The sequence below is a fragment of the Anomaloglossus baeobatrachus genome, chromosome 1 (genome assembly GCF_048569485.1).
Source record: "Anomaloglossus baeobatrachus isolate aAnoBae1 chromosome 1, aAnoBae1.hap1, whole genome shotgun sequence".
In the NCBI taxonomy this organism is placed as follows: domain Eukaryota; kingdom Metazoa; phylum Chordata; class Amphibia; order Anura; family Aromobatidae; genus Anomaloglossus; species Anomaloglossus baeobatrachus.
In genome coordinates this window covers 246,164,353-246,176,853 of record NC_134353.1, presented here as the reverse complement: position 1 = coordinate 246,176,853, position 12,501 = coordinate 246,164,353, and the positions used below count along the sequence as shown (strand labels likewise).

At 40.9% G+C, this 12,501-nt stretch overlaps 1 protein-coding gene across 1 annotated transcript in view; it reads left to right on the top strand.

The window, feature by feature from the left end:
* Positions 1 to 12,501, top strand: part of FAT4 (FAT atypical cadherin 4) — a 352,940-nt gene that overhangs the window by 297,415 nt on the left and 43,024 nt on the right. Inside the window, exon 11 of the mRNA XM_075348774.1 lies at positions 7,436 to 7,743. Coding sequence (XP_075204889.1) covers positions 7,436 to 7,743 — 308 coding nt within the window. The remainder of the gene's footprint in view (positions 1 to 7,435; positions 7,744 to 12,501) is intronic.

Sequence of the window (12,501 nt, the reverse complement as noted above, 5' to 3'; positions counted from 1 at the left end):
CTGGAAAGGAACAAAATCATTAGGCATGAGAAGCATTAATAAACAAGCTGAGATCAAAACAGGGAAACAAATATATACTGCACAGGAGCAGAAACCACAGACCTAAATCAGGGAAGCACAAAGCTACATCTGGCATCTTCCAGCAGTATGCTGCAAGCTTTAGTAGGGTGTGGTGCTCTCCATTTGGCTAGAGCAAAGAGCTGATAACTTCAGCTGAACAGCACACACACCCATACTGTCAAACTGGACAGCACTACAGGTCCCAGCCAATCCATCCTTAGTGGATGGACAGAGCCTGCATCATCCTTAGCTTCTGGTTCTGACATCATTTCCATCACATGCACCACCCTCTTATTGAATATGGTGGCTCCTGATAACAGAAGCAGACGTTGCAGGAGCAGGTATTTGTGGAGATGAATGAAGAAGATATGTCAGCTTTAGCAGATGGGAGGTACCACTATTATCTCTAAAAGTTTTAATATCAAGGACGTAGCTGAGAAGGGAGACAACTGGGACATGTACTCTTGATTGTTGATTGTCAGAGGGGGGCTCCAAAAATCCAACTATACCTTAGGCTACATTTTTACTGGCCATCCATGGCTATTAGATATCCCCTGATTGACTACATGCTAGACAAATAGCCTGTCTTATCTGGCTGACCGCAACTGCATGTCCACAGAACAATTGTTAATACAATCGTTCTGTGCATATGGAATATCAGGGTTCTTTGCAGCACACGCACACATCCTGTTTACATAAGAAGATGTGCTGCTGGGAACAATGATTTTTAAGCAAGTTTATAAGCAATTTCACCCAATAAATGATCATTTCCTTCGTTCATCAGGTGATTGACAGCCAGTTTAGCCAATTATTGTAAAAAGAGTTTTCCTTGGGACACTCATTCCTGGTTATCGGCCAGTGTAAATGCACGTTTTGCCAATGTAATTAGGCAAAGCTGAGACCAAGAAATAAAACCTGTGTCTCAGGTGAAGGGAAGGCTGATCTAAACTTTGCATTGCTCCATTATAACATGATCCAACTCATGTAAATAACTGACTTTGTTGTCTGTAGTTATTCAGAATGCATGTATATAGTAATAACTACTATAATTCAGATCTGGACAGCTTTTGAGCTACATATTCCCATCTTTGAAAATGCCTGACATGCAAAAGTTGAACTCAACCATTCAAGGTTTTGTCCACACTTCAAAAGTACAATAAACGATGAAGTCAGGGAGTTTCAGTATCACCTTTATGAAAGCTCATCTTTAATTTTAAATAATAAGGACTTGGAACCAGAAGATTTGTAAAGTGCCAATAGGATCGACTGTTGGATAGAAATCAGCTGAGAAAGTTTAAAAAAGCTGTCTTTAAATAATTAGAGCTATGTCTTCATCCATCTTGGAAGACACACACTGTTAAATCACTTGTTTCCACTCTCTTTGAAAGCCAGAGATATATCTTCTCATAAAGCAGTTACCTCATAAGTGTTGTAGTGTGCCTTCCAGGCTTTCCATGAGAAGACAATCTTATTTATCAAGTTGGTGATCACTGCGGCTTGGAAAAATCCAGCAAAACACAGTCAATTAGTTATCTTTGAGAAACAAGGGACTTCACTCAAGGCTCAAGTGACTCTAAGAACACAAACTTGTTAATAAAGAAATATAATGCTTATTTTCTGCAAAACATTTTTAGGGTATGGTCATATTTTTCTGTAAAGATTTTCAAAACATGTCTGAAAATTGATACGTAGAGTATTTAAAGGGAATCTGTAATGGGTCATTCTGCAGGTTAATAACATTCTGAAGGTGCCGCAGCCGCCTTACTACAAGCTCAGCTTCCCGGAGAAAATGAACGTAATTCCTCCCAGTAGCCAGCTGCTTTCAGTTATGGAGGCGACTGTAACCGTGCCTTGGTACTTTGACTGACAGCCTGCTCTGCACAGATACACTACAGAGAGCTGTCAATCAATGCCGGGGTTGTATAGAGCTGTCAATTACTGTGTACTGAGAGATACTAAAGCCTTGCTGGTCAGCAGCTCCTGGGAAGAATAAAGTTCATTTCCTCCCAGTAGCCACGCTTTCAGAAACCTTTCCATTGCTATTACCCTGCATAGAACTGTAAGTTAATAGTGTTTGGGGACTGGACAGGTTACCTTTGAGATCAGTTTGTGAAATCCACAAATGACAGAACACATACATTTTGGAAATTTTAAGAAGTACAGATTCCCATAATATCCTGTGAGTGACTTCCAGGGGTGAAACTAACTTTCCTTAAAGAGACCATCTGTGAATGGTGTCTTATGGCAATGGTAAAAAGTATCCAAATTAGCGTTGTGCAATAAAGAAAACTATCCTGTTAGTACCACCCTTTCTATCAGCGAATGTTTTACCCTTTAACGAGCCTTCCACCATGACAAGGGAAGACATGGTTAGTATGCCATTAGTTGGCTGGACAGCTATTGAGTTATAGGGTTGGTAGCTACCTACAAATGCTGACGGAAGCAAAAATGGACCACATTTTTAAAAAAATTAGTACTTTGCGTCTCAGATTGCCTTCAACTAATCTTTATAAATGCTGAATTAGATTTTTTAGGCAATTGCACACATATAATGGAAAATGGAAGTACATATTAATAATTATATACACCGTGTGCAGAATTATTAGGCAAGTTGTATTTTAGAGGATTTTTTTTATTATTGATCAACAACTATGTTCTCAATCAACCCAAAAGACTCATAAATATCAAAGCTTAATATTTTTGGAAGTTGGAGTGGTTTTTTTTTAGATTTGGCTATCTTAGTAGGATATCTGTTTGTGCAGGTAACTTACTGTGCAGAATTATTAGGCAACTTAATAAAAACCAAATATATTCCCATCTCACTTGTTTATTTTCACCAGGTAAACCAATATAGCTGCACAAAATTTAGAAATAAACATTTCAGGCATGCAAAAACAAACCCCCAAAATATTAGTGACCAATATAGCCACCTTTCTTTATGATGACACTCAACAGCCTACCATCCATAGATTCTGTCAGTTGCTTGATCTGTTTACAATCAACATTGCGTGCAGCAGCCACACCACAGCCTCCCAGACACTGTTCCGAGAGGTGTACTGTTTTCCCTCCCTATAGATCTCACATTTTATGAGAGACCACAGGTTCTCTATGGGGTTCAGATCAGGTGAACAAGGGGGCCATGTCATTATTTTTTCATCTTTTAGACCTTTCCTGGCCAGTCACGCTGTGGAGTAGTTGGTTGCATGTGATGGAGCATTGTCCTGCATGAAAATCATGTTTTTCTTGAAAGATACAGATTTCTTCCTGTACCACCGGTTGAAGAAGTTGTCTTCCAGAAACTGGCAATAGATCTGGGAGTTGAGCTTCACTCCATCCTCAACCCGAAAAGGTCCCACAGGTTCATCTTTGATGATACCATCCCATACCAGTATCCCACCTCCACCTTGCTGGTGTCTGAGTCGGAGTGGAGCTCTCTGGCCTTTACTGATCCAGTCTCTGGCCCATCAAGAGTCACTCTCATTTCATCAGTCCATAAAATCTCTGAAAAATCAGTCTTAAGATATTTCTTGGCCCAGTCTTGACGTTTTATCTTATGTTTCTTGTTTAAAGGTGGTCGTTTTTCAGCCTTCCTTACCTTTGCCATGTCACTGAGTATGGCACACCTTGTGCTTTTTAATACTCTGAAATATGGCCAAACTGGTGGCAAATGGCATCTTGGTATCTTCACGCTTGATTTTCCTCAATTCAAGGGCAGTTATTTTGCGCCTTTTTTGCCCAACACACTTCTTGCGACCCTGTTGGCTATTTGCCATGAAACGCTTGATTGTTCGGGGCTCACGCTTCAAAAGTTTGGCAATTTCAAGACTGCTGCATCCCTCTGCAACACATCTCCCAATTTTGGAATTTTCAGAGTCTGTCAAATCTCTCTTCTGACCCATTTTGCCAAAGGAAAGGAAGTTGCCTAATAATTAAGCACACCTTGTATAGGGTGTTGATGTAATTACACCACACCCCTCCTCATTACAGAGATAAACATCACCTGATTTACTAAATTGGTAGTTGGCTCTCAAGCCTATACAGCTTGGAGTAGGACGACATGTATAAAAAGTATCATGTGATCAAAATACTCACTTGCCTAATAATTCTGTACACAGTGTATTATACTGCTATGTGTTACGCTTAATAATCCATTTAGGTTCTCCGGGGTCTCCCAAAACATAAAAAAACATAAAAAAGCAGTTCAAATAGGTATCTTTTGTCTGATGTCCCCTCTACTTAATATCCATTACACCCAAATGCCTCGTTCTACAGAATCTAACATATTTAGTTAGATCATCTATAGAGTATGTTAATCTCAGGATATTTAGAGACGTCTAACAACATATTTTTTGGTAGAGATAACTCAGACCTCTACATTTCCAGATGATTCTGCTTTCAAATTGTAACTGGATTATTTGATACAGTTCACTAAAATTTTTAAGAGGAGGATTTAAGGTTTAATAGGTCTATATAAAAAGGTAAGCCAACTTCCCAAAACTTGTGTGCATCATTAAAACTTACTTTTTTCTGGATAATGCACAAAAAAAGATCAGGCACAACAAATTTATATGAAAAATGAGGCAGCTTCAACTATCTGGCCTGAGATTTTTCCACTGGTTTTCACCTGAAAGTAAGCTTAAAATTCCGGAAGGAATGAACGGCACAATATGATTAATGAAGTGAAGGAAGCTACATTTGACTTACATACAAGATAATATAAAATGTAAAATCTGAATATTGAGGCCACCTCTCATCTCTTGGATATTACTTTGTATGGATAACTTTAATGAACCACAGCTTAGTAGATACTAGAGATGAGCGAACCTGTGGAAGTTTGCTTCCACCGGTGTAGCCGAACTGTACCTCCATGGGTTCGGACTTGGCCCGAACCCCAATGGAAGTCACTGATTGACATTTCAAGTCACCATCTACATACAGCCAGCCATATGCAGAGCACTTCTGGTAGAGGGTAGGTGGGGAGTTTCCGTTTTTTTCTCGTTGCATACTACATTTGATCACGCTGTTGTTTCCTCCAGTGCGAACCGTTCAAACACTGCAAGCGGCTCACATTGGGCCGAGCACCGAGTATAACCCAAGCACAGTGATGCTCACACCAGTGGTCAGCATACGTAAACCATCTGATCTCCGAACGCGAACTCTGTTTTTTGTTTGTTTTTTGTTTTGTTTTTTTAAAGAAACTCGAACACCAAACTTTGAGTTCACTCATCTCAAGTTGGGACCTCTAATTTTATATACTGAAGTTCTAATGAGATTGTTCTAGCAAGTTACTTGCTCCACTAACATTCATTTACCACCAATTTTGAGAAGTAATGATGAAATTAAATCTTTAGCACATTGGTCTTTAGGGAGTGCTGCAGGGTTTGGACAGCTGATCGATCCTAGCTGATAGTTAACAAGGACAACATGAGTTTGTGGTGAACCCCCACTCAGCACTGGGAATAAAAACCTTTTTTTGCTCCACTAACTGCATTTAAAGGACATTTGTCACCAGGATTTTGCTACACTATGTCAGAGAAGCATGACATAGTGGTAGAGACCCTGATTCAAGGGATGTGTCACTTAAAGGGCTTTGTGCTGTTGTCTTGATAAAATCCCTGTTTTCTCTGCTGCAGATCTACAAGCTCTCTAAATGCAGAGCTCTGTGTAACACCACCCACAACAGTTTTCTTTGTACACTATGCATAGACAGAAAACTGGCAATCAGGGGTGGGGGTATGGCTATTCATAGCTCTTAAATGTGGAGGACTACATGATAGCAAGTATACAAGTTCTTAAGTGATAATCTCCAGCTGATAAAACAGTAATTTTATCGAAACAACATCAAGCAGCCTAGTAAGTAACACATTGCTGGAATCAGTCTCTGTCCACATTATGAAGATCTCAGACTTTTATCTGTAACCTAATGTATGATAGTCAGTGAAGGACCTCATTTATAGAATATATACAGTTGTTGCAAAAAAAAACCTTGAAAAACAAGTATTGTTGTGCAGATCTTGCTAATAGAGATGTTATTGAGGGAAATAGAAAGCTTCTTCCTCCTACCAGGGTTCTATAATCAGGTAGTCTGGAAGTTGAAGAGAATCTGTCTGTAAGATCAATTCTCCTAAGCTGCCTACATGTGCATGTAGATCACAGAAAATTGAGTAAAATGACATTATGACCTCTGCGATCCAATGTTTGATTCCAAAGAAATCCACATTTTTCTTATATGTTAATAAGCTGTTAAGATCTTTGGGCCGAACAAAGATCTCCTCAAGAATCTGCCTCCAGAGCTTCTTTTAAATGAATTTAGCATTACCGGTGTGAGACATGTAATGACTGACAGTCTGCTCTCCTGATCTACGTCTCACACTGGTAACTTCACCTCTGGAGGTAGATTCTCAGGGAGATCTTGTCCAGCCCATATATATCAAGAGTTTATTTTCATATTAGAAAAATGTGGATTTCCTTGAAATGAGACATTGGATTGCAAGTTATCAGGATATAATTTTATATACAGTAACTTTCTATTCTGTAAATGCCCATGTAGGCAGCTTAGGAGGGTTGATCCTACTGACAGATTACTTTTAGGCCTGAAACACACTTCCATTAAAAACACGCACGTGCCGCGAGACACGTATTTACCCTGCGTGTTGCGTGAGGTAAGTACATGTCTCGGGTACGTGCGGTCCACGTATGTTCTCCGTGTGCTATCTGCGATAGCACAAGGAGAACAGGTAATATACATACTCACGTGGTCCGCACTGCTTTCCAGGGTCCTGATCTTCGGCTCCAGCCCCGCCCACTTCCCGCTGATGCTGCTTCCGGCCGAGCGGAGGGGCGGAGATCAGCGCCCGGGACAGCAGGCCCACCTCCATAACACGCTCATAATGAGCGGCGGCCGGCAGGAACAGTTTGCAGGGGAAGAATCTGCAGGTAATAAGGAGGTGAGTATTTGTTTATTTTAATTTTTAATTTAATCACACGTGTTCTCCGGCGCGTGTCACACAGACCCGCATCCACACTACATCTGTGTGGTACAGGTGCGGGCCGTGTGACACCCGTGCTGCCGGAGAACACGTGGACATGTCAGCGTGAGGAAATCACGGACGCACGTAAGTACGGAACGGACACACGTTCCATTCCAAAATATTTACGTGCTTCCATACAATAGTGAAAACATAGGTCCACGTGTCTCCGTGCCGCCGTTACGTGAAAAAACTACCAAACACATACCGGCAGCACGGATGTGTGTCGGAGGCCTTAATTATAGGAAAAATGGTGACATTATAGTTGTATCATACATCATAAAGAGGTTTTTTCTTTTAATCTTTTAGTATACACTTTAACATCTTTGTTTTCTCTAACTTTTTAGGTGTTTTTGGAAAACACTGTGAATTAAACAGCTATGGGTTTGAAGAACTATCCTACATGGAGTTTCCCAGTCTGGATCCCAACAATAATTACATTTACATAAAGTTTTCTACTATTAAAGCCAGTGCCTTGCTGTTGTATAATTATGACAACCAGACGGGTGATACGGCTGAATTTCTTGCTCTGGAGATAGTGGAGGAAAGATTGAGGTTCTCTTATAACCTTGGCGGTGGAACTTACAAACTTACTACAATGAAGAAAGTATCCGACGGCTATTTCCACACAGTGATCGCACGCAGAGCAGGAATGGTAATATATCTTAATTTCAATCATTATTGATGTTATTTAGAACTCGTTTTATCCACTTTTACTCTTTTCTAACACTTTTATTAGTAGATAGAAGGATAATGCAGATTTTAACTGTAGATAGATAGATAGACAATGTTTATACCATACAACAGTTACAGATTGGCCTTTTCTTTCACATGTGCTACAACTAGTAGTTGAATAGTTGCGGAGATTTTCAGGATGATTAATTACACTATTTCAGACATGCACAATTATTCAAACATGTCTTACCCTTAGCTTATAATAATGCTGGTTGCTTAACCTTCCATGGCAATGTTAACACAGCTCCGAATGCTGTCAGTGAGTTCTGGAACACTACTGATCTGTAGACATATACATTAGAATAACTATGTGAGGGACGCCTTACAGAATATTGTTCTGTATCGCCACCTAAAGGCTGAGAGGAGAACAACCTTACACTTATATTTTTAGAGTAGATAGGTTTTGTAGAACTTACTATGATGAAACCAACCAATGAAATAACTGGAATTTGTCACATAAAGGTCATAATCCACTATATTAATATATTTATTGCCTATTTATTAGATAATGTGTCTCATGTTTTACTCCATATGTCTATACAATGTAAATAGAAGAATATAATGTATATTACATAAATCATTGATAAATTAAAGGGGTTGTCCCAATATGAGACATTTTTTACATATTCACAGGCTAGATCATAAATATTTAATAGATACAGGTTCCCAATATGGTCTACCACATTTTGTACATGTTAAAAATAGATGAATACTGTTAGGAGAAAAAACAGACAATGTGACTCTGTTGGCTTTATGTGAATGGAACTCATTATACCAACACCCCACCAAACCCATTAATAAGATTGTATAGCCCTTTAAAAGATAATCCAGTTGATCCCATTATAACTCTAATGTGCTGTTGCTGCGGTGGGAAATTACATTTTGAAGTTCAGTAGTTCATTCTGGAAGTGCATTGGGATAAAGATGCACTTACAGCTTCTCAGTCTCATGCTGTATTACTGAACAAGCAGCACCCACTCCTAATTGACTGGTTGTTTTCTTGGGTACATAGCCACTAACTTGTCAATTAGCTAGGTTAGGGTGCAGGTAGTTCAGGAATACAGCAGGGCTGGGGAAGCTGTAAGTCCATCATCATGACCTCATTCACTTCAGACATGATTTTCCACCCCTGAAGCACCACGTTTTGGGGTAACAAAGACTGACTCACATGAGTGTGGATGAGCTGTAAGAGCAGACACAGGCACACAAAAGGAGAAAATAGAACATTACCATCAAATTTCTAAAGCTTAGTGTGTGTATGTATGTATGTATGTATGTCTGCTAAAGGAATTTGCACCATCGTATTTACAATCACGAAATTTTGCACAGACACTCCATGTGACTTAGGGAACGTCATAGACTATGTTTTGACGGGAAAATTTAACCCTGCGCTTTACAGTTACTCTCCAAAATCCTGCCTCCTTTAAACATAATGGAGGTGGGAGCTGCAGGCTGTTAATAGCAACTGTCAGTGGTTGCTTTAGGAACAAAATAAACTGTTAGTATAAGAAGCTTATGTGTGAGGTAATATGATGTAGGTGGTGAGACAGAAAAAGACAGACAGACAGAGACAGGCGGGGAAAGAGACAGACCTGGAAAGAGGTAGACAAGCAAAGAGACAGACCTGGAAAGAGACAGACAAGCAAAGCGACAGACATGGAAAGAGACAGATGGGCAAAGAGACAGCCCAGCAAAGAGACAGACCTGGAAGGAGACACACCTGGAAAGAGACACACCTTGAAAGAGACAGCCCTAGAAAGAGACAGCCCTGGAAAGAGACAGCCCTGGAAAGAGACAGCCCTGGAAAGAGACAGACGGGCAAAGACACAGACACGGAAAGAGACAGCCTTGGAAAGAGACAGACCTGGAAAGAGACAGCACTGGAAAGAGACAGCACTGGAAAAGAGACAGATGGACAAAGAGACAGACCGGCAAAGAGACAGATGGGCAAAGAGACAGACCTAGAAAGAGACAACCCTGGAAAGAGACAGCTCTGGAAAGAGGCAGCCCTGGCAAAAGGCAGCCCTGGAAAGAGACAGCCCGGGAAAGAAACAGCCCGTGAAAGAAACAGCCCGGGAAAGAGACAGACGGGGAAAGAGACAGACGGGGAAAGAGACAGACGGGGAAAGAGACAGACGGGGAAAGAGACAGACGGGGAAAGAGACAGACGGGGAAAGAGACAGATGGGGAAAGAGACAGCCCTAGAAAGAGACAGCTGGACAAAAAGACAGCCGGACAAAGAGACAGCCCTGGAAAGAGACAGCCCTGGAAAGAGACAGACGGGCAATGAGAGACGGGCAAAGAGAGACGGGCAAAGAGACAGCGAGACAAAGAGACAGCCAAGCAAAGAGACAGCCCTGGAAAGAGACAGCCCTGGAAAGAGACAGATGGGAAAAGAGACAGATGGGCAAAGAGACAGCCTTGGAAAGAGACAGCCTTGGAAAGAGACAGCCTTGGAAAGAGACAGCCCTGGAAAGAGACAGTCCTGGAAAGAGACAGTCCTGGAAAGAAACAGCTGGAAAAAAATACAGCCGGACAAAGAGACAGACTGGCAAAGAGACAGCCCTGGAAAGAGACAGTCCTGGAAAGAGACAGACGGACAAAAAGACAGACGGACAAAGAGACAGACTGGGCAAAGAGACAGACTAGGAAAGAGACAGACTGGGAAAGAGACTAGGAAAGAGACAGACTAGGAAAGAGACAGACGGGGAAAGAGACAGATGGGGAAAGAGACAGACGGGGAAAGAGACAGACTGGGAAAGAGACAGACTGGGAAAGAACAGACTGGGAAAGAGACAGACTGGGAAAGAGACAGACCGGGAAATAGACAGACTGGGAAAGAGACAGACTAGGAAAGAGACAGACTGGGAAAGAGAGAGATAGGGAAAGAGACAAATGGGGAAAGACAGACAAAGACAGACGGGGAAAGAGAGACAGACAGACACACACATAGAGACAGACAGACATAGAGAGAGACAGACAGACACAGAGATGGAGACAGATAGACTGATACAAATACAGACAGAGAGATAGAAACAGACAGACAGAGACATAGACACAGACAGACTAAGAAAGACACAGACAGAGAGACAGACAGACAGCGACACACAGACAGAGACTGGGAGAGAGAGAGAGAGAGACAGTTACTATCCCGGGCAATGCCCGGGTACTACAGCTAGTTATTAATAGAGATGAGTAGACCTGTGGAAGTTCAAGTTCTGTGGGCTCAGCCGGACTTTAGATAAAGTTCTATTTGGTACCCGGACTTCACCTGAACCCCAATGGTCAGTTTGGCTCTCTGCCCACATTCAGCCTGCCATAAATATATCATTTCCGGGAGAGATGTACACAATACATCCAATAACACTAATTTTACCCCCAGTGAAAGCCATTAAAACACTAAAAGTGGCTCATACTGGGCTAAGCCCCGTGGTCAGCATACGTAAAGCACCTGAACTCTGAACTCGATCATTGATTGTTTTGTAAATTCTGTGTTCGATAATGTGTTCACTCTAATTATTAATCAATGTTTATTATTCGTTCTGGTAGATATAGGTTCACAAATTAAATTAGCTGTTAACTGGAGGTGTTTCAAAAATAGGCCTGAGGAAAAACACATTGCCCAAGTGGATGACACATTTCATTTGTATAAATTTCACTGTTAGAGATGCTCAAAAGAATTCCAGGACATTGGTCCAACAGCCATGTCAGCAGTAGGTGGCCATCAACCAAAGCGCCGCGAGCCTCCTGCTACCTACCAGAATCCTTAGTGCTTCTGCTGATTTGTAGGAGGCACAGCCAGGGTCCTGTGGAACTTTTTGGTCATCTCTTTTCTCTTTCCCTTGTTCCTGCCTGCATCTGAATCTGCCTGCCTTTAGGCACATACAATATATTTATTACCCATTACTACAATCCGCAGCATTTGGCACAGTAAGGAGCGCAAAGAATAATAAATTACAGATGTGTGAGCCTCATATATTGTTCACCTAAATGGGACACTGAATTTTGTAACTTGGGGCTACTTCATTTATGTCTTAAGCTTGTCTGCCAGCACAATAAGGGTATATTTTTCTGCCAAGACCAGAGGTCAAGAGAAGGCAGATATTTCATGGTATATTACTGTGTTCAATGTACATGCATAAATTCTTCATGCCATAAAACAGAATCACATTGTAGTGTTAATGGTGTCCATTAATAGAGCGTAATATTTATAGTGACCTGCCGGCTCAGCAGAATTCAGGTTTTCCTTTATAACTACTTAATCTAGCTAATTGCATAAAAATGTTACTGGTGGAGTAGGAGCACCATAGACATATTAAAGTCATTATACAGCTGAAAACAAGCATTTATGAGACCGGCGTCCAGCGCACTCGAAAAACCAATTTGCAGATTTTGATGTAGTAAAAATGTTAATTCAGACCCACAAGCATTGCTTAGAATATGGGCTGTGCCTTTATGTAAATTTAATTCAATTTTGTTTTCTGTGTAGGGAATTGTGGAACCTTAAAAATAACAGAAAAACATTTTTTCTGCCATAAACATTTAACGAAACGCAATTTCCACATGTAAAACTGCACAATATACGTCTGTCCTCAACCCACAAGATTTCAAATCTGTCATTTCCTACAGTGCAAAGGGAGTTTATGGGAAAATGGTAAAAGCATTAAGTTGTCATTTT